Source organism: Cydia splendana, chromosome 3 (assembly GCF_910591565.1).
Source record: "Cydia splendana chromosome 3, ilCydSple1.2, whole genome shotgun sequence".
In the NCBI taxonomy this organism is placed as follows: Eukaryota; Metazoa; Arthropoda; class Insecta; order Lepidoptera; family Tortricidae; genus Cydia; species Cydia splendana.
Window position 1 is genome coordinate 3,156,338 of NC_085962.1, and position 22,970 is coordinate 3,179,307.

Consider the following 22,970-nt stretch of genomic DNA (forward strand, 5'->3'; position numbering starts at 1 on the left):
GTGTTGCTCGAAGGGTAGACGCGTTCGGACCCCACGGGCCAAGGGTCTCGACACCAAAAGGTACGAAATCGTATTCGAGACCGTGACCCCTATATTTGGTCTTTGCTGCCGCGCCGGCTTTTGCAGTAGTGCCGTGGAGATGAGTCGGGGCTAGGGTGTCCACACAGGTGGCTTCCCACACCAGCTCCCGAAAGGGTTTTCAGTTTTCACTTCTACATTAATATAACTTACTCTTTGACTTGTACGAAGAACCATTTTAATATAGTCCGACAAGAAATTGTACAAAATTATTGAGGGCGCCACGTTTAGGGGGAGGGAGGGTCAAGAAAAAAAAAGTGACGTCACAAACTATGTGACGTCACTTCATCTCAGTAGGTAACCGAAAATTTATTAAAATTATTTTATTCACACAGTAAATTACAATTTTTTTTGGAACGATAATCGTTTTTATTCGTTTAATTTTCTTTCCTAATCAGTTTTGGGGTATAAAATTACTAATATTTCTTTTGTCAAAAATATTTTGAATTTGCCGATTATGGGAGATTGCAATTGTTTATTTTAGAATTTTAATGTACCTAACTAAATTTTACTTTACTGGTGATGGAAAATTTGCAATAAAATAAAATTTATAATGCTTAATTTATTTCAAATATTACATTACGTATCCAGTAGAATATTGCACATAATAATATAATCATATCTTTTAAACCCCTAGGCAAAGAGAATAGATAGTATAGAGGGCTATTGCCAAAGTAAATTTTGTAGTCACGGTACATTTACTGCCATCTATCGACACACGATTAAAACTTAAAATAAAATTGAAAATGTATAAATTAATCAAAATATGTTTAATCAAATCAAAATATATGGATAAATGATTTTTAATTTTTATTGTTCCATATACTGACCCATGTTCTTTCACTGATATGTGTTAAAATTGTTACATATCAAACGGTGTCGTCAACGCCATCTAGCCGAGAATAGGCCAAAGGTATGGCGCCATCTATTCGAGAATGACTTTTTCTTGATTTCCGAGGCACGTTTTTTTCTTAGACTTTATTTATCTTATACAGAGTTATATATCTCTGCCCTAGGCAAGGCCAATTAAATTAAATTACACTCAAGAGGAATGAAATTAGGACACTAAATGGATGTTTTCATAATAACATTATGTTGACATAAATAACTTTATAAATGTAATAATCTACACACTACACGCATATGATAAACCCTCTATGATGAGTTCAAAAACCGCAAAGTGCGGCCAACATAAAGATAAACTGTTTTGTTACTACAAATTTCTATCTAGTATGAGTGATCAAATTCTGCAAATGAGGGGTATCGTCTTGGGTCGTCCCATTCGTTTTTCGTCAAGTTCTTAAATGAGTCCTATTCTGCTTTCGTCACTCATTCTACATTCGTCACAATCGTCGGTGGCTTTCAATGTAGAATGAGTGACGAAAGCAAAATAGGACTAATTTAAATTAGTTCTTAAGAACTTGACGAAAAACGAATGGGACGACCCAAGACGATACCAAATGAGGTCGTAACATGCGGTTTCTGAACACATCATAGAGTGCTTATTTGTGTAGATAAAGCAGTGTAAGTATGTAACTGTACATAATTAGGCATTAACACAGTCAAATAATGTTTTTAAAACTCGCTTTCTGCTCGTTTCATAACCCCCACTCGTATTTTAATGTCTTTCATTATGTAGCAGTCACATAAACTACTATTATTGCGGGTTTCAGTTAGATGTGTGTATACTCTAAATAGTCTAAATCGTAATTAGATTCCAATAAAAGCAAGTCAATGTTGCCACTGCAATAATTTGTTTGTAAATTAGTACTTAAATTCCTTTTTATAAATAAACACGCTAAGATAATTTATTTATTGGTAATTTTACTCCTACGATTTAAAAAAGTACTTTTACTTACTTATTTTTACATAAATACAAGACGCGCTAGTAAAAAGTGGCATCATTGTCTTACTTTTTTTGGAATCTAATTATGATTTAGAGTTTAATGTAATGAATGGTACAGTATACGACAGAAGTTGCTAAGCGGGTGTGGTGTTCATAATGATCTGAACAAACTTTATTATTAAGATAGTAAGAGCGAAAGTAGATCATTTTTCACCACCCGCTTAAATTAAATATGTGACACGTTCTTATTTGGAGCGCAATAAGAGCGCGTCATATATTTTTGCGGCCCTAGTTGTGTAAGATACTATTGCTGATGACTGTACCTACTTTCGCACCAATACCAATTTAAAATAACTGTGTCCGTAAACATTATAACATTTTATATTTATATTTATTTTACTATGTCCTAGTATATTTTTATTTGGAAAAATAGTAACATTTTAATTAGTAATCTCATATTTAACTTACCTATTTTTAAATAAATTGATATAAAAAATTTTACAAACTAAAATACTTATAAAATATATTCTTTAAAAAACTAAGAAACAATGTCGCAGCAAGTACTTGAACCTAAAAGAAAAATGATACATATTTTAAATATTTGTAACCTCATTCCGGGGTAAATTGTAATTCGAATGATCAATCTGGGGTAAATTGAAACGATCGCACTGTTATCCGTTACCCAAGAGACAACTATGATCACTCCAGTATTCATGACAAATATTTTTTTCCAAAGCACCTATCACTCTTGTCTCCTGGGTCACAAGAAGCTAAATTATTAACAAAAACACAGATATAGATAAGCCCCCTTATTCAGTGCTACCAACCTCAATTAGGTAATATTCGTTTATCTTAATCTGTCATTTTGACTTATGTTTTAGTAAAAATGGATAAAATACAACATAAATTAACTTATTGAAGCTTGTAGCGCGTTTATTAATAAGGGCAAAGCTCTATTTCTTGACGTTTGTTAGCAAGATGAAGACCGATGGTACTAGGGCGGTTTGATAAGTAACTTGGTTCGAACTGAAAATAAATGTGTTGAGGAATGTTGTGTACTTTATGAAACCAAGCTTTATGAAAAATGTGAAGAACCACTCAGTTGAGATTACGGCTTCATCTAATTCGCGTACTTTTATACTTCTGCCAGCTAAAACCATATCCTTAATTTCTATAAATATACCACCCTCGTACATATGTTATTGCAGCCTGCACATGTAACGCTAAAACAGAGATATATCATCTGTAATATATAGCCAAATAAGGTCTAAAGTGGAGTTCAGTATAAATCGCAAATAATGTAAACAAACAAATTTACCTTCATTTCTTCATTATCTCGCACTTTTTGTGGACAACCATGATTTTATTAACAGTTTATATACTTAAATCTTTTATTTATATTAATTACTAGTTACGTAAAATATGTCTTACTTTTAGGTTTTAAGTAAAATGCTAATAAAATCTATCATATTTGTTTACATTATTTGCTATTTTTATTGGACTCCTTTTTACTTTCAGTCATTCTTCGGCACGGTAACGGTGTAGCGCTTGTACAAAGGAAAATCAATTATATCACTGCTAAATAAGGTCTATTTCCGGTCGTTCCTGGGCACGGTGAATAGAGATGGCACGTGTGTGTGTAGCGCGTGTGTACCGTCGTGCAGCACACACACGCGGGGCACGTGACACTTCACCAGATACGAGCTGAACTGTGGACAAACATATACAGTATATGATATACTTAGAGATATATTTACCCTTTAGAATAAAACAATAATAAAAATACACTCAAATTACAATAATTAAATCTAAAAATAAGAGAAAATAAATAATTGTGTTTTCAGATTCATAATATTCACGGTGTCTCTTGGGTCACATTAATTGAAAAGTACGATTTTAAAAGGAGCAAATGTCGTGGGTAAAACTGATGCCGATTTTGAGTTGTTTGCTCATGTTGGCTGATAGAATTGACTTCCAAGTGATGATTTTAAATAATAAGGTACTCGGTTACTAACCAATTGAGCGGTCTCATCCTCCGCCGACGCCACGACCACAGTTTTCTTCAACTTAATCGCCTCAGTTAAAATCTTGTTGTTGTTCGGCCCGAGCGACTGTAACTCATGTTGGCCGAGATGTACCCCGCTGTACGGTATGTTAAAGCTGCCTTCTATGCAGCTCTTTTCGTAGCTAAAATGAAAAAGTATGTGTGTCAGCTCCGATGCATAACTGCTGACATAGACTTTATATCTGAAAGGTTTATTTACCCTGATTGTCTCATGGGTCACTTATGAAAAGCGTGATCTTAACCATTTTTAGTATCCATTCAAAAGAATGTTGTTGGCTTTATAGCTAGCATTATGCTGAGTTGGGTCCATTTCGTGATGCACACTTATTGTTCTTTTCTTTTCTTGCTGTTGTTGTCTGTACATGTTCGTACATGTTTTGTGATCGTCACGAATACAAATCTTTTATCTATCTTTTTTATCTAAATGATAAGCATTCCCATGAAATACATGCTAAATATAAAAAAAACAATTGTCTCCTGGGTCACGTAAAAAGTGTTTGAGGCAGAGGCAAGTATTTATATTAGCTAACCCTCAAGGGGTTGCTTCATTTTAAATTAGACAATGGACCAGTTTTTGTCATTTTTCAAAATTAGGGCAAATACATACCTACATAGGAAACAATTAGTAAGTACCTAACCTCCTGAGTCGCTGAGGGCTTTATAAAGGATTAAATCCAAATGGAATTTTGAATTAAAATGGAATATAAGAAGGTTCCAAATTCAAAACTGCAATAATGACAAGGGGGACTCAGGAGGCTAAAGTATAAATATACACATCCACTTATTAAACGTGGTTGAAAAAATGGAATCAACAGATTTTATACAAGCTTCTAACGATTATAAATAATATAATACTCACAGCAAATTAGACCTTATGTCGATAACACAGCACTTGTCTTGGCATATCAGGGAGAAGAAGTCAGACAGACTGATACGCGGACAACATTCCGCGCACAATACATCCATGGGTATTTCTACTGCATCCTGCAAAAAAGTTTAAATAATTTTTTTTGACATATTTTCATATTCGAAATTGGCCATATAAAAAATGGAATATCCCGGCAAAAGTCCGGACATCACCCAAAAAACCTTGACATTTCATGTCATTACACAAACAACCACCTACGTATCTTAAAGTTTCTATAAACCTTTTAACTTTATTAAGCACTAGTTTTTGCCAAGAATTCATTCATTCAGAATCAAGAAAAAATTCGCCATCACGATATGCTGTAACTAGAGCACAACCTTCCTTTTCCTCTGCCAAACTCCAAACTATTAGTTACCTAGCTTTTAGTAGTTAGTTGAGGTTTCTAAAAAAAACCCTGACACTCCACCGGCCATCCTGACAAAAGACCAAAAATCCTGACATGTCAAGGGAGACCCTGACGTATGTAGGCAACCCTACTCGCAGTAAGCAAAATAATCTGACTTACCATTGGATCTTTAACTTCGGCGTCATTCGTAAAGCGTCTGTATGTTATACTCCGAGGCGAGCTGCGACACATCTCGATGGACTCCTAAAAATAAATTCCTTTAGTAAAACTTTTGCCTAATTTCGTACGTACAGAAAAACTATTAGCTTAGCACCCCAGTGCCACCCCTGCATATAAAAATGTATGTTATGTCGGCTGTACACACTCGTCGAGAGCTTCTCGCCGAGAGTCTCGGCACCGCTCCGATCCAATCGGAGAAGCGAAACGAGACAAGGAAAAGCAAGGCGAGAAGGGAGCAGCATGTACACACTCGTTCTCGGCCTGTCTCCCTAGCCCTACACCCTGTCTTACAGCCCTAGGTAGAAATGTTGGATTTACCATCACATCGCCTAGCAAGTGTGATGAAAAAATACATTACAGCCCTAGGTAAAAATTTAGGATTTACGGACCGCATCACCTACGAGCCTTTTACGAGCAAGTGTGATGAAAACAGCATTACGTTTATAGTGGCACTCTGTCTCTTATAAGGTGGTGCAGGTTTAGCACTATAATTACCTTAACACATTCGCCAATATCGATCTCGGGCAGATCGGAGAACAGCAGTATACACTCGTTGAACCCTGACTCTAGGAGCGTGTCTCGCAACTGCCTGAGGATCCCCACGCCCATGAATATGGGTAATGCGGGACCTTCGACGAGAAAAGCATCCCACAGGTGCAGGATCTTGTGGAGGGGGAACACATCTGTAAGAAATTTTTTTGGAGTGAGGCCTTTTATTAACCCCCGACGTAAATTAAAAAAATAAAAAACCCCTATGCTATGCCAAAGAAATCCATTTCATGCTTAAAGTGCCTTACATCATTTTGGATAAGAGCTGATACTCTTCAAACTGCTGTATAGATTTCTATCAAACATAGCTAAGAACCACCACAAGGAAACTCGCTTTCAGGTAAAAAAAACCGTATCAAAATCGGTCCATCATACATTTCATATTTATTTATTCATAACAATAAAATTATTGTGTTGAACATAAGCTTAAAATTAAAAATTAATACTACATTAAATTAAATTACATGAAATTAAAGCTCATGAAGCGCTGGTGGCCTAGCGGTAAGAGCGTGCGACTTTCAATCCGGAGGTCGCGGGTTCAAACCCCGGCTCGTACCAATGAGTTTTTCGGAACTTATGTACGAAATATCATTTGATATTTGCCAGTCGCTTTTCGGTGAAGGAAAACATCGTGAGGAAACCGGACTAATTCCCAATAAGGCCTAGTTTCCCCTCTGGGTTGGAAGGTCAGATGGCAGTCGCTTTCGTAAAAACTAGTGCCTACGTCAAATCATGGGATTAGTTGTCAAAGCGGACCCCAGGCTCCCATGAGCCGTGGCAAAAATGCCGGGATAACGCGAGGAAGAAGAAGAAATTAAAGCTCAATTAAGTGATCCCAAGCTGGTGATATTAATGATAGTCCATCATTTATTTACATACAATATATATACAGTGGTACTACTAAACGAAATTAATAACTAGCTTAAATCTAAAATAGGCCCCTGAGGCATTGTACCAAGGATGCTGGCGGCATATCCTCGCTGTATCGCAATGAAAGTAAAAGTATATATAATATATATTAAAAATCAAATTGTAATTGTTTTAATTAAAATTGTAGCATGACAAGGAATAAAATGTAAATAAAAATAGATATATTAATAATTTAAAATTTACTAACTAAGATATGAGCAAATTAAATAATATCATCACTTTGGTATCATCACAGAAAAATACGGCTGTATTTTACACACCACGCCACATTAAAACATAAAATCAATAAATCCGTTGGAGAGCTACGATGTCACAGACAGAGAGACGGAATTTGGCTTCGTGAGAAGAGTACAATTGCCAGACGTTGACTGTGGTTTCTGACTTTTGTATTGCTTCAATGCAATGGGTCCCATATAGATATTTGATCCTCAAAACAAACCAGATCGACTGATATCATTAATAAAAACTTGTCATCTAGCCTAGCCTGTTGGTTTGAAATTTCAATGTCCTGGCTAAGTTTTCAATTTCGGCCACAAGGTGGTTGGTAACTCACGTGAGAACATAGTGAGGAACCACGGTATGGCGAACAGATTCGGCTCGAAGCCGATCTCGAAGAGGTGTGTGACCAATTCCGGTTCATGGAAGGCGACCATCTGCCAGAATTTGGCTAGATACTCTTTAATTACGGCGCTGTTGTCCTGAAAATAAAATAATAATAATAATAAATTAATGATCGCTCATGTATTTTGATGTATGCAATCATTGTATATTGCCCACGGGTATTATTCGACCTTTTAAAATATCTAATTAATAAGTTTTTGTCATAAATTTCATTTTTGATTCAAGATTTTATCGCTGACTGTACTTTATATTTCAAAAGGCAGTTACTCATCGAGACAATTTTAACAAACCCAAACAATTAGGTTGCGTTGTTTTATCACAGAGTTCCTAAGGCCACCTACTGTGTTCATCATCAGATCAGCTCGATGGTACTATAATATTGCATCGTCAGATCGTCACCCATCTTACGTATATGAAGTTACAGCTCAGTCAAATAATGGGAAGTGGATCTAATTTATCAAGTTAAAGAAAAGCTTGTAAAAAAAGAATGTCTTATTTTGAGGACATTGGGTTGTTGTTTTACTGGACCTTAAAGTTTGGGCATTACGAGGCTACTAATTCACATTCAACGTTTTAAGCCGTTATTAATTTTGCATACTTTTTATTAGCGACCCAGGAGACATCGCCAAAGCATTAACATCAATACCTGGAACAACTCTCCTTTAGTCTATTTTTTGATAATGACATAATGATTAGATTAGATTAGATTTTACTTGAAATACCTTTAGGAAGAACTTATGTAGAAAACGTGGCACGAATGCTGATAGGCAAGCGAAGGCACGGGCTGAAACAATACGAAATAAGTATTAGACGTTCGAAATTTTTGTAATAGGGACTTAAAGGAATAATGTTAATGGGTACAGGAATAATAAAATTGAGTGATTAGTAATAATGATTGATAACGATACTTAAGTCAATCAAAACACAGATCATTATATCAACTTGAATATACCTGCTTTTTTGGTTGCCAGAAATGTTAAGTTATGTCATATGATATCATGGACACAATAGACTTTTTTTACCTAAAAGTTGAGGTACTTAACCTCATTACCTTCATTATTAAAGTTGAGGTAAAGGAACGGTGCAGTTAAGGAGTCCAGTCCTTGCCAGTAAACGTATTGTGGGTTAGTCAGCAGCCACGCCTTCAGTAATCTCTTCAGGCCCCTGTGCCCCGCAGAGCCGCAGAGAAGCCAACAGTATTGGTGGCAGCGAGGGATGTCTACGTCAATCTGTGGACATACGAAAGGTTTTTAAACGACCAAAGACATCCTCTGCATTTTAGCAGTTTTTTTTAGATATTTATGAGTTGACATCATTAAAATTAAGGAGTATTTTTCTAATGTTTAAAATGTATTTTTATTAGAAATAATTGACACAGTTTTTCAAGAATGCGCCAGAAGACAAACAACAAAATTATTAAGTAAAAGCATACTTTCAAACGTGACCCAGGAGACAACATGAAACTACAAATTTCTCAGGAATTATTTTATTTTAAATTTTATTGCAAATTAATTTATTAGAATCTGCTGCCATTTGATTCCTGGATCTACTTGAAAAATATGATTTTTAATAAGTACAATACAAAATGCCTCCACTACATATGTTTATAGAATATGAAATAATCCTTACCTGTCTATCAGTAGGCGTGGGCGTCTCTTTGTCGATTCTTTCATAACGATCCTCTATGTCGCCGACAACGCCCAATAAGGCAGCCCAGACATGTCCGCGGATCAGCGGTGGAATGTCCACTTCCGCTTCTGCCCGGATGTATGATGTTGTGTAGGGGTAGCCCTGGAAAAATAGAACGGCATTTGTAATATTTGCCACATTTTAAACACGCCTTCCTTTCCCAAGCTTGTATCCTTGGACTAGGGTCCTTTAACCTAAATTCAAGGCGTCCTTTAGACACTTATACTGTTGTTCTATATTTGAACACTAAAGGCATGCCTTTGAGCACCAATCTCCCGCAGCTCGGCTTTCGACCTCGCGTGTACGTGCGCATCTCCCGGACGCCGGCCCTACGAGGACCTCGGCCTTCGGCCTTCGCAATGGTTGTCCACAACACGTTTCACGTAAACCATTGGAGCTGTGTCTCTGATACAGCCTCCCCATTCTTTTTGTCAATAAAATTTAGTTTAGCAACTTACATGCATTAGTCTCTGAAACCACAGCAGCCTATAAAACTGGTATTCCGTATCTCTTTCCCTTATAATTCTCGGTAAAGAAACAGCATCAAACTCCTTTCTCCTCTCATGCATCAGAGGATAGTAGTCGTGTATAGGAACGTGTGATAACCTAGCCTTTAGTAGTTCTAGGCTATATTTGGCTATTCGGCGGTCGAAGAGCGCACCGACTTTGCCACCTACTGTGCAACCGTCGAGGAGGATTGCTCTGAAAATGTAAGTTATGAATATTTTATTATATTTTAAGGGTGACCCAGGAGACATCATCTCGTCGATGAGTATAAGGACGAAAACATTTTTAACATTACAACAGTTTAAAATAAGAGCTTGTAAAAACACCATTGAGGCATTATGAGGTGATGTCTCCTGGGTCACCCTTAACCGCTAGCAGCCCACCGTGCTAGAAAAATTGATGGTAAAATTTGACCCAGTTGTATTAAAACATAGAATTGAATTTGTTTCGTTTTAAAATCGGAAGAAACAAAACAAAAGCACTCTGTTCCAAATAATAATTATTAAAATTTCATTGGAGGTAATTTGTACTAGTATTTTGATCGTTGGACGCTAGAGATTAAAATTATGTACACTACCTATAATAGACCTTAACACATTCAATACCACTAAGTGCTACGGGTTACGCTCGTAGCGCGTAGCCACGGTTTCGTCGTATGTAGTGCGTAGTCGCTACGAACAGTGTACCCGACAGTCGGGTTCTTGGTGTTGAATGTGTTAAAAACTCACGAAGACTCATCGTATAATTTTCGTTTCGTATACTATTAGTCCAGTACTTAAATAAAAAACGTTATTTAACCTTTTGAACGCCAAACGGCGCATCCATTTGCCGTGACACTGACGCCACGGGGGTAAAATTTAGTTTTGTGAATAAATAATGCCAACCTAAAAGTGGGGTGTTTTTCAGTAGATTTTTATCAAAAAACGATCTACGTGAAATTCCGTCCTTGGCGTCGTTGTCGCGATTTTGCGTTGACGTGAATTGCCGTCTGTGGCGTTCAAAAGGTTAAAAACACCATCGAGGTAATCTAACAGTCATTCCATAACATTATTTTTATTTTTATTTTTAAATTCATTGTATTTTTATTTTTAAATTATGTAAGTAATGGGTCTATTGCCTGAATAAAGAAACATTCATTCATTCATTCATTCATTCATTCCAGTACCTAACTGGTATATAAAAAAACAAGGATATATGTACGTACGAAGGCATAGACAAAATAGGGGGACTATTCTTAATCAGTCCATTCTTCTTCAACTTGGCCTGCACATCCCCTCCGGCTAGCTGCCACCAATGATACAAGTACTGTAGCTTGCACCCCATCAGACCGCGGGGCGGTTTACTTTGAACGGGCAATTGAACGTCCATATGAGATAGGTCTTTGACGATATCGGAAAAAGTGGCGCGTTCGCTTGGGAGAATTTTTAGACATTTCTCGATAATGGTTCGGAGGTCTTCTGGTATTTGCTGTAACAAAAATAGGTTTCTTTTTACATTTTTTTTTGTAATTACTTTAGATTAGACTTTTAAATTTGACTCATCATGTTTTCCATGGTAAAACAAAAATAACATTTTCATTAGCCTTATTCATAACTATTCTAAATTTTCAAATGATAGCTTAAAGTAGTTCTCAAGATATTTAGCGATGTGACAGACGGACAGAGTCGCAACATAAAGGGGCCCACTGATTAACAGTCCGCCGGACGGTATCGGCCTGTCAGTTAGAACTAAATTTTGACAGTTCCGAACAACTGACAGGCCGATCGATACCGTGCGGCGGACTGTTAATCAGTGGGCCACTTTAGGGTTTCTGTTTACCTTTTTGGTACGGAACCTTAATTTTGAACATCTATTGTATGTTTAAGCCATTTTGCCATTACAAGTAGGTCAATTAATATGCTTTGTAATGTTTGTCAAAAACTAAAAACCTATACTGCTGATTAGACATCAATATATTCTTTGCACTTTGAACATATTGTTTATGCTGTGTGAAGTACAAAAAATGCAAATAAAGAAAAGGTAACACGTAACATACAATTTCGTTAATTAAGTATTTGGACATCAGTTAGATAGATCTAGGTCGCATTGATGTAAGCCTGTAGGTCTAGCACAAGAGGGGCGCGACAGTATCTCGCCCGCGAGATAGACTACCCGCCTATTTCTAACTGTATTACCTAATTAAAGAGGGACGGGCTGTTCTCAAATGCGGGACACTGTCGCGCCAGTCCTGTGCTAGTCCGGTTGAACTATAGTACCTATTAGTTAGCTTTTACTAAGTAAAGTAAAAACATTCTTCCATCGTCTTTACACAAATTATACACTTAAACCTTCCTCAAGAATCACTCTATTGATAGGTGAAAACCGCATGAAAATCCGTTCAGTAGTTTTTAAGTTTATCGCGGACAAACAAACACACAAACAGACAGACGCGGCGGGGGACTTTGTTTTATAAGGTGTCACTACACGGTAGTAACTCCGTTTGTCTGTTACCTATTGGAGATTAATCAGCTGAACTAATTCTGATGAAATTTGCTATGGAGATAGTTTGAATCCCGAGGAAGGGCAGTATAGTTTTTAACACAGACCTCATAATTGTATGTCTACGACTCTACGCCGAAAGCGAGTAGGAGCTGGTTTTGGTGCCTATTTTGAGTAATGACGAGGTACAAATGTAGTGCATAATTATTTTCCTTCGTATTTTCACGGAAACGTACGAACGTGTCTTGCTCTTTCAGTCAGTCTCGGTACAAAAAGTACTGAGGTTGACTGAAGTAGCATGACAAATACGAACGTTTCCGAGAAAATACGAAGGAAAACAATTATGCACTACATCTGTAAGGCTACTCTAACCAGCCCAGCTCTTCAACGAACCTAGCAAGGTTTTCAGGTTGCTAACTGCTTATAAGTGATAAACCTACCTTTTTTTAATCTGATTTTTATTGAGGCTTTGGACACTAGGTGAACATGTCAGCCTCATGGGTGCTTTTATAGTTCCCTACTCAAGGGAGAAATTGTTTGTGGATGTGTCCGGACCGGACGGAAAGCTGAGACTAACACTTTTCTAGCGAGGTTGGCTAGAAAAGTGTCAAACTAGGGCTTAGAGGTAGTGATGTACCGACTATTGATTTGGCCGACTAGCCGACTAATCGGCGCTCGAATGGCCGATTAGTCGGCTAGTCGGCCAGATCATTAGTTTCGTATAAGTTCAGGTGAAAAACAATAGTTTTGCTCCTTTGGTTGCGCTATTTATCATATTAGCTTGGCTAAAAGGCATTCTCTACAGGTTCAAAGACCTATCACAAGAATCCTCGTTCAATTTCTGTCTTTAGTTCTTTTATTTTACGATCCTGAACAGACCGTCAGTACAGCTTGTAGGAGGTATTTCCAAAACTCTATTTCCCGTACGTAGTCGCCAGTTAAGAACCTATCCCCTGAGGTCAGCGTCTTTACGAGCAACGTGCCCTGACTAAGTCTAAATTTTGCAATAACATTAATAGTTCCTCATGGCTCTACCATTAAAAAAAAAACAAAAACTGAATAATAATTAAAAAAAAATATCTATAGAACTAGCACATGAAATTACACGAGAATCAGTTGAGATCGACCTGTAGAGGAAAACACCAGCCCACCAACATACGATAACGATCAAACGGTCAATTATTTATACGAACAAAAGTTTTCGTATGCATCCTGAATAGGTATTTTAGTAAAATAAACATAAAACATATGGTATTCTTTCACTAATAAAGTGCCGACTAATCGGCCATTTTTGCCGACTAGTCGCCGACTAATCGCCGACTACAAATGTGGCCGGATAGTCGGCTTTCCCGACTAGTCGGTACATCCCTACTTAGAGGATATAACCAACGGAGACGCCATGTCTATAATTTTCGGTACAAAATAGTCTGCCGTTTTTTGCAGGGGAGGGGCACGTCAAATGTATACGTAACGTAAACATAGCCATGTCAGATAAACGTCAGTCCATACATGTGGTTGACATGTCGTTGACCATTGGCCGCCTATTTTCGACAGAGGGGAACGCCTGTTAATGACCACTCCGTTTGGTTATATTCTCTAAGAACTAGGGTATCCACAAGGGTCTAGCTTGGATTGTTCTGTACCAAATTCCTACACCCCTTGATTAAGCTTGTTCTCCAAAATGGTATTCCCATTTTTAGGGTTCCGTATCTCAAAAGGAAAAAACGGAACCCTTATAGGATCACTCGTGCGTCTGTCTGTCTGTCTGTCTGTCCGTCTGTCACAGCCGATTTTCTCCGGAACTACTGGACCAATCAAGTTGAAATTTGGTACACGTATGTAAGTTTGTGACCCGAATACGGACATGTAACGTAAACAAATGAATTTTAAACATGGGGGCCACTTTTGGGAGGTAAATCAAAAAATGAAAAAAAAAATTTTTTTCAAACTATATCATGTTACATATCAAATGAAAGAGCTTATTGTAAGGATTTCAAATATTTTTTTTTTATAATTTTCGAATCAACAGTTTAGAAGTTATTCAAGAAAATAGGCAAAAAATGACCATTCCCCCCCCCCTTATCTCCGAAACTACTAGGTCTAAAATTTTGAAAAAAATACATAAAATAGGCTATTAGTTGTCAAGCGGACCCCAGGCTCCCATGAGCCGTGGCAAAATGCCGGGATAACGCGAGGAAGAAGACATAAAATAGGTCTATACCTATAGATGACAGGAAAACCTATTAGAAATGTACAGTCAAGCGTGAGTCAGACTTAATTACAGTTTTTAATCCGACCCCTACGGATTTTTTAAAGAGATTTCACTCACGTTTCACATAAAAAATACATTGTTAACAGTGCCGGATTACTTAGAGTAGTAGTTCTCTTAGAGTAATTGATGATAATTTTCTGATAAGATAATCATTTTAAATATTTAACGGTCTTACCTACTTACGAGTAATTGTAAGGTCAAATTAAAAATAATGTTTAAAAAAAATGTTAAATTGAGAGCTAGCTTAAAGTTTTTTGTACTCATCGACTTTAATGGTTGAATTAATAAAGACTTTGTAACCAATAAGCAAAACAAGCACGTGCTTAGGGCACCACGTTCAGGAGGGGCACCAAAATGCCAGGTTGAAAAAGGTGAACAAATTTTAAAATTAGGGACAGACACATCGTTTTTACCACACGATTTTTTTTAGCTGTCCAAAAGCTAATTTGCAAAAATAATGGCGCGTAATTCTTTGGGAAACAATCGGTAGCAGTAGAAGAGTCGTGATTACATGCATAGATTCGATTTCAACCCACTCTTTTGCGGTTCGGCGTTAGGTCTTATGCGAGGCCTTCTGCCTTAATTACACTTGGGCGTGGATCCAAATTCAAGCTTTCCTCTTTCGCAGCTAGGCCTACTGCCTTTCTCACACTTCGCCAATTCAATTCCAAGCTCTGCTTTCTTGCATATTTTATGCATGAAAACAACCTCGAATATCGAAGCCTAAGAAATATCGAGCCCTATGCGAAGCTAGGCTGATAGAAAACTGTCCCATCCCTTCTCTGTATGAAATCCTGGATTCGCGCCTGGTTGGGACTAAAAGTAAAATTGCGTTTTTTATATCGAAAAATTTTCGCGCTCGCTTCGCTCGCGTTTTCAATAACTTTATAAGGTATAATAAAGGTGACATTCGGATGGCGACTGCAGCAACATTACTCTGTTGCAACGTTACTGCTGCAGTACTGTCAACTTCCGTGATAAAATGATGTGACTGATTTCCATACTAAAAGTAAAAATTTACAACTGTCTATCATATTGCGTTTTTATATCGAAAAATTTCCGCGATCGCTTCGCTCGCGTTTCTATTACTTTCTAAGCTATGATAAAGGTGACATTCGGGTGGCGACTGCAACAGCATTAGGTACTCTGTTGCAACATTACTGCTGCGGCACTGTCAATTTTCGTGATAAAATGATGTGACTGATTTCCATTCTCAGCTGTAACGCGGCAATGAACTTCTCTCAATTTACCAAAAAATCAATGTAATCTTGATGACCCGAGGGAGAGGGGGCACCTAGAAATCCTTAGGGCATCAACATATCTTAATCTGGCACTGATTGTTAAAAATTGTGTAATATACGGAACCCTTGGAACGCGAGTCCGACTCGCACTTGGCCAGTTTTTTATAAGTGTTTAACCTACCTTATAAGCATCAAACAGGTCATTTTCTCTAGCGATTCTCTCAGCCGGACTCCCAGCGTGAACTAAAGTAAGTATCCTTCTCAAAATCGGTCCGGGCTTCAGGTTGGTCCACAACTTGCCCAAGCACAGCTCCAGGAGTATAATCCCAAAGGTCCACACGTCTGCGGCTGGGCCTCCGCCGTCTAGGATTGTTTCTGGGCTCAAGTATCTTGGAACACTGGAAGTTAAATGGGTCAAATTTATGTTCATTGTCTTGTTTGTTGTTCCCAAAAAATGTGACAGTGCTTTTTAAGGTTCCGAACCCAAAGGGTAAAAACGGGACCCTATTACTAAAAGTGTCCGTCCGTCTGTCTGTCACCAGGCTGTATCTCATGAACTGTGATAGCTAGACAGTTGAAATTTTTACAGATGATGTATTTCTGTTGTTGCTATAACAACAAATACTAAAAACAGAATGAAATTAATATTTAAGTGGGGCTCCCATACAACAAACATGATTTTTTGCGTAATAGTATGGAACCCTTCGTGCGCGGGTCCGACTCGCACTTGGCCAGTGTTGTATTAGATGAAATTAAGTTTTTAATTTTTGTAAGACATCTACAGCTAGGAATACACACACCTACATTTTTTTATTTGCCCCTTTTTTCTACTGACAAAGTGGCTGTGTCACTGTATATATTTTTTATAACATAGTTACTTACCCAAGTGGGAATAAAACTTCCTGCCCCCCTCCGGTCATATAATACATGCCATAATTAAACAGCTTGACTCTCCCCTCGCTGTCCACTAAGATGTTATCATCGGACAATGTCCGATGCATTATATCCTGCTCTTGTAAGTATGCGAGGGCTGTAGCCACTTGGTAGGCAATGTTTTTTATTTCATTGTGGGTGAACCTTGATTTGTATTCGCTGAGTGACTTGCCTATTACTTCGGCTACCACTATGATCCTCTCTGAAACAGAAGAGATTAGAGTCAACTGGCATAAATGCAACTATTCTAAGTAAGTAAGTAATCTCTTTAGTTGTGTTACGCAAAATACGGTAACCAAATCACATTTGGTGTATGGGAGCCCCACTTAAATATTTATCTTATTCTGTTTTTAGTATTTGTTGTTATAGAGCCAAGACAGCCACATATGCTCTCCCGAATTTTGGCAATTATATCGCGATATAATAGAAATACCTCATCTGTTAAAATTTCAACATCAAACATCAAACATCATCAAACATCAACATTTATTAAGCAAATAGGCCACAAGGGCACTTTTACACGTCATCATTGAATTTACATAATTACAAGCAAAAATAATAACATCAACAATTTTATAAAATAAAACTAACAATTCAATCTAGTAGTAATAGTAATAGTAATAGTAATAGCCTTTATTTCATGCGTTTTTGTTACACTTTCATTGTTATTACATTTATTTATTAAATTATTTTCTTTAACTTTTATTGTTTTTCAATTTATTTTATTCATTTGCATGTCGCGTGTGCGGAAAAGGCCACCCCCAGTTTTTCCCATTCCTTTCTATTCTGGGCTGTTCTCCACCAGTATCTGTCGAAATTTCGTAGCTCATCTCTCCATCTTCTATTCGGTTTTTTCTGTTTTCTCGGTGTGTCTATTAGTAACCATTCTGTGATATGTTTGGTCCATCGGTTATCTGTAGTACGACATATATGGCCAGCCCAGGCCCATTTACTCTTTTTTATTGCATGTATTACATCTTTTACCCCAGTTTTCTCTCTTATAACTTCATTTCTGATTCTGTCTTTAATTTTAATTTGTAACATGGACCGTTCCATTGCCCTTTGACAAATTTTCAGTTTATGTGTGTGTTTCTTGATGGGGCTCCAGGTTTGGGCACCGTAAGTTAAGGTAGGTAGGACTGCAGTATCAAATACTTTTTTCTTAATGGCCATCGACATGTCACTCTTTAGAATTGATTTTAGAGACCAGTATTTTTTCCACGCTCTACTAATTCTGTAGTCTACTTCCTTGTCGAGTCTGTCTTTGAAGGAAACTATTTGTCCCAGGTATGTGAAATCTTCAGCATATTCCATATTGTAAATCCAGCAAATTCAATCTAATGTATTACAATTACTAAGAGATGTATATGGTCTCTTAATGTCTAATTACATAAAAAATACAGATACAAAACACAAAAAAAAAATCTATAATATTTAGAGGTGTAAATGTCTCTAGGTGTCAGAACTATAAGATTATATAGTTTATCAACTTATCCTTAGAGATGTATAGGGTCTCCAAGAGTCAATATCCTGTATAATTAATACATTCATTAAGAGAAAAGAAACATACGAGAGCAGAATGAGGCGTCTCACTGTAATTAATTAATAAAAATAAAGTTACTAAGTATAATAGTAACTTGTGTTAGCTTAAACAGACTAGCAACTGTCTAGCTATCACAGTTCATGAGATACAACCTGGTGACAGACAGACAGACGGACAGACAGATGGACAGAGGAGTCTCAGTAATAGGGTTCCGTACCCGAAGAAAGGATCACACATTTAGCATTTAATCAATGCTTTGGATTACTTTGCTTGGGTCACTTGGCTGCATGTCATAATATACTGAACACAAATATTTGGCTATAATACAAGTCTCTTCAAATTTAGGTAACAACATAAATTTTATTGTAAGTCTACTTACCATGTTTCCCCCGTATAACATCAAGGTATGTGCACAAATTAGGATGCTCTATAGTGAGCAGTCGCTGCGCCCAGCCCAGTATAGTTATAGAACTCGGCGTCAATGGCAGACCGTTGCTGCCGCAGGTCTCGCCCGGATGATTCTTAGCGAAATACGTGCATGCCGCAAACTTGTAATCTTTTTCCTCCATCTTGATCTGTAAATGCTAAATCACTGTTTCTATACTTAAATAGTGGTTATTTTATTGTGTAACATACTTATATTTTACTGACTGACTGGACACTGTAAGTTGAACAAACATGTTTCAAATTGGCAAGAAACAAGATGCGACATGCAGATTCTGTCAGGAGTCAGAGGATACTGCAATGCACCTTCTCTGCTCTTGTGGACCACTAATGTCAAAAAGAAGTACCTACACCTAGGGCGACACGTAGTGCAACCCTATGAGGTACAGAACATTACGGCCCAAAGAATCTGGAACTTTCTGGATGCAACGGGCATTAGTAATGAACTTTAAAGGGCCGTCACAATAGATCAATGCTAGTCGATGCGACACTCAAAGGCCCACTACAACACAATAATAATAATACTTATATTTTCATATTTTAAAACGGTTTTTACTAAGTTTTTTCAAGTTTGGAATAGCGAGAACGCCCCTGACGGCCCCGACAAACGTAAATAAATAAGTGTCAATGTCAATTTTGACGTATTTGACAGATAGATTTTTACACAGATAAAGAAAAAGACGACGTTTCTGACTAAGTAAAGGCTTAGATCCCACGTGTAAAGATTTGCTGGACGATTGAATTTTATACTTTGGCAAACCCACTACATTATTAAAATTACTCGCCTTTTTCTTTTGTCGGAAATGGCTTGCCAAACTATATACAATACGTGTAATCACTGTCTGTATCACTTTCTAAAATGTAAAGTTGTTAGACAAAGAGGCATATTATAAGATACGGCAATACTGGTAAAAAGTTCCCTCGCTTTTGGTCGAGTGAATATAAATTGCATCAACACATTGTAAAGAAAATTAAAATTTCTTTATCTCCCTCTCTATCTTACGAATAAGCAAGAGCAATAGAGACGCAGATAACAAAATGGCTATAGATGGTCAAGCAGATTTTGTCAGTAGAAAAAGGCGGCAAATTTGAAAAATGTAGGCGCGAAGGGATATCGTCTCATAGAAAATTTGAATTTCGCGCCTTTTTTTACTGACAAGATTTGCTTGACCATCATAGCTTGGCAAAAAAGAGTAGAAATTAAAAAGTGGCAACACTGTAGTGTCGTCCCGTTTTCTTATATAAATTGGTTTGAAAGGGACGACACTATAGTGCTGCCACTTTTTAATTTCTATTATTTTTTGCCAAACTGTATATTTTCGTTTTTCGTTAGGCCCTTTGTATTCCCGAGCCGTGTGTACATGGTTTTATTGTGGTTCAAGTCTTGTCTATGATCGTTTTATGCTGTCAACTTCAAGTGACATTCATTTCATTTCAATGTCTCATTGTCATTTTGTAAATTTGTACTAATACGATTTCCAATCTCCGTGTACATGTAATTGTTTAATGTAGAAATGGTTTTGCGTACTTTATATTGTTCAAAAGCATACTAAAGATACATTTACAATATGGCTATAAATATTGAGTTTTAACTTGCCATAAGTGAAAGTTACTCGACTTAACGTTAATTTAACATTTTGCACATTTTTGTCCAGCGTGCAACAATGGCTTGCGTGCAGAATTCAGTCCAGGCGGACTCTGAGAGGGAGGAAGGAGAGATAGTTGATGAATTAGATGAGCTTTCGGACATATCGTCGGAGGAAGAGTTTCTACTGCGACAGAGGTTGCATATGCTTGAGAAGTATAATAATGTCCTTGAACGTAAGAATGCGAAGCGTAGGAGCACAGGGCCTGGTAAGTAACTTGTTTATGACATAAACTGTAGACAGTTTCTCCTTTTGATACTCAGTTTACACAAGTATAGTGTAGAGTACTTGCCACAAGTGGCACACCACCACAAGTGGCACACCACCACAAGTTTGTACTGAACACATCAGACATCAGTGAAAGTGATTACATACCACTTACCAGAAGGCCTAGCACATGATTGGCGCGAGTGTATCTAGTGGCGAGATAGACTGCCCGTCTTTTTCTAACTATGTTTATAAACAGGACGGGTGCTAACCGGGCTATTATGTTTGTTAACCAATATGCACTAACTCTAAATAGGAACTTTTAACTTATTTGTTACATTATTTACTCTTACTGTCGAACCTAAATTAGAAATATACCTTAGGGATTACAGATTTTACAGTACATATAGTTAGGGTTACCATAATTAGTCGGAACTGATAAGGGACAGTGGTATTCTAGAGCAGGGGTCTCCAAAGTTTTAAAGCCCTGTTCTAGAGCGCTATTAATTAAACTTTAGTTCGGTAATTCACACTTAACATTAACATGCCTATGTCCAAAAATTTTAAAGGCCTTATGTACAGTCACCATCAGATATATTGGAGCGGCCAAGGTGTTCACAATATCTGAACACGCACTCTGACGCCTTGACAATAAAGACGTGTTCAGATATTTGGGAGCGCCTTGACCGCTCCAATATATCTGATGGCAACTGTACTTTAAAACATGATACAGATGCAAATAGGTAATTTGCACCTTCATGTCAATTTGAAACAAGACTTTATGGCCACTTGTTGCAAGTATCCTACTTTCTGTACTTGTATTGTAAATAACTATTACACCACCCTGGGGCCCATTTCTCGAACGGTATTAGACTAATAATATTAGTCCACGAACTGTCAAATCGTATGGGTTGCCATGACAACACACTAATAATATTAGACTAATATCGTTCGAGAAATGGGCCCCAGGTGTATAGAAAACGCCTTTCTAGAGATTTATTGTTTAATTCAGGCTGTTTTCTTTACCAACTGCCTCTGATAAGTGGTAGACCTATTAATAAAGATTTTACTTATGAGTAAACTCTTAAAGGAGCAATCATTACTGAATATGTTTATTATATCATATGGCTAATGGAGTGTAAATATATTGCAATTAAGTAAGTAAATACACTTTATTGCACCACTAAGAAACATACAATAACAGATTTACAATGTAAATAAAGGTAGCAACAGGCGGTCTTATTGCTGTAAGCGATCTCTAACAAACTATACAAAATACAATTATAAATGAGTCGCTTAAATCCATCTGTCAGATTATGCAATTTTGGTATTAAGAAAAGGTAATAGGGTAATATTTGCTGAGAGGGTAGAATGGATTTACCTGAGTTTGAAGTTAGACACAAATATTCTGTATTACAAGTTTTGTATTTACAATACTCCATACATTCATTTGAATACTTAACTTTGCAGATAGTGTTTAGATGAAACATTAACCCTTTACCAGACTAAGGGATATATATTTCTCACATACGGCACTTCAAACATGTGTTCTATTTTCGATCAATAAGACTGACAATCGATTGTCATTTTTGAAATGTCAGCCTGGTAAAGGGTTAATTATAACAGCTTGCATAAACTTAGAATGAAATACTTAATTTACTTTTTTTTACGTTGCAAAATGAGAGCCTGTTAGCACACAGGAAAACCTAAAATTTATTTAACACCCACTGTGAAGAACCCAATTTGGGCTATTTCTTGGTATCATTTGTTAATATGTTACTTGGGCAAAGTTGGGCACCAACAGCGAAGTTAGGCACTAACAGCGAAGTTAGGGTTCCCTACGGTAGATATAGTTCATTTTTTAAGCATTTGAAAAAGGTAAACAATCTTGACGTGTCTTTTTATTGAAAAACACTTATAAAATATGTAACAATTATGAATCATATACGACTATTTACATTCATAAGTAACAGTTACTGATTTTTAAAAAGCGTTTTTCAATTAAAAGACACGTCAAGATCGCGTAGTCTTTTCCTAATGCTAAAAAAAACGAACTATAGTTTTACCAACTCTAATTCTCAATAAATTGCAACATTGATAATGGGGTTAGGAGTGTTAGGACAGCAGCCTCAGTATACTTACTCTATTGCTTATTCTGCTATTTTGCAGTTCAGCAGTTGCACTGAATGTATCACATAATGGTAGTCATGAGTTAACATTTTTTATTGAACAAACTTTGAACTCTTGTATACTTTTTGCAGCAGTACACATTAATATTAATGTCAGTAAGGGTAATGAAAACAATTTGGATGTGATTTTTTTTGTGTGACACAGAGTGATAATATTTGAACACACACACTTGCTAAAATATACGTAGGGTGTATTCAAACATTTCGTATAATCTGAAAATCAGATGAAAATCGTGTGT

General features: G+C 36.9%; 1 protein-coding gene and 1 long non-coding RNA gene across 2 annotated transcripts in view; both read right to left on the reverse strand.

Moving 5' to 3' along the window:
• Positions 1 to 22,970, reverse strand: part of LOC134806470 (uncharacterized) — a 484,735-nt gene that overhangs the window by 459,069 nt on the left and 2,696 nt on the right. The window lies entirely within an intron of this gene.
• Positions 3,182 to 18,903, reverse strand: LOC134806350 (TBC domain-containing protein kinase-like protein). Its single transcript, XM_063779562.1, has 14 exons — positions 18,625 to 18,903; positions 16,652 to 16,904; positions 15,951 to 16,167; positions 10,983 to 11,245; positions 9,730 to 9,973; positions 9,212 to 9,373; positions 8,634 to 8,811; positions 8,305 to 8,366; positions 7,515 to 7,659; positions 5,978 to 6,165; positions 5,423 to 5,506; positions 4,849 to 4,973; positions 3,940 to 4,111; positions 3,182 to 3,633 (listed from the first exon to the last, which is right to left on the reverse strand). Exons 1-14 carry the CDS (start codon positions 18,812 to 18,814, stop codon positions 3,514 to 3,516), a joined length of 2,403 nt encoding a protein of 800 aa, XP_063635632.1. The 5' UTR covers positions 18,815 to 18,903; the 3' UTR covers positions 3,182 to 3,513.

Bases quoted from the DNA above. Each gene is read 5' to 3' on its own strand.
- LOC134806350 (XM_063779562.1), bottom strand. From the start codon at position 18,814: ATGGAGGAAAAAGATTACAAGTTTGCGGCATGCACGTATTTCGCTAAG. The intron at 11,246-15,950 runs GTAGGTTAAACA...TTTTTGTTACAG, and splicing joins ACCTGTTTGATGCTTATAAG to CAAATACCAGAAGACCTCCG. The intron at 7,660-8,304 runs GTATTTCAAGTA...TTTTATTTTCAG, and splicing joins TACATAAGTTCTTCCTAAAG to GACAACAGCGCCGTAATTAA.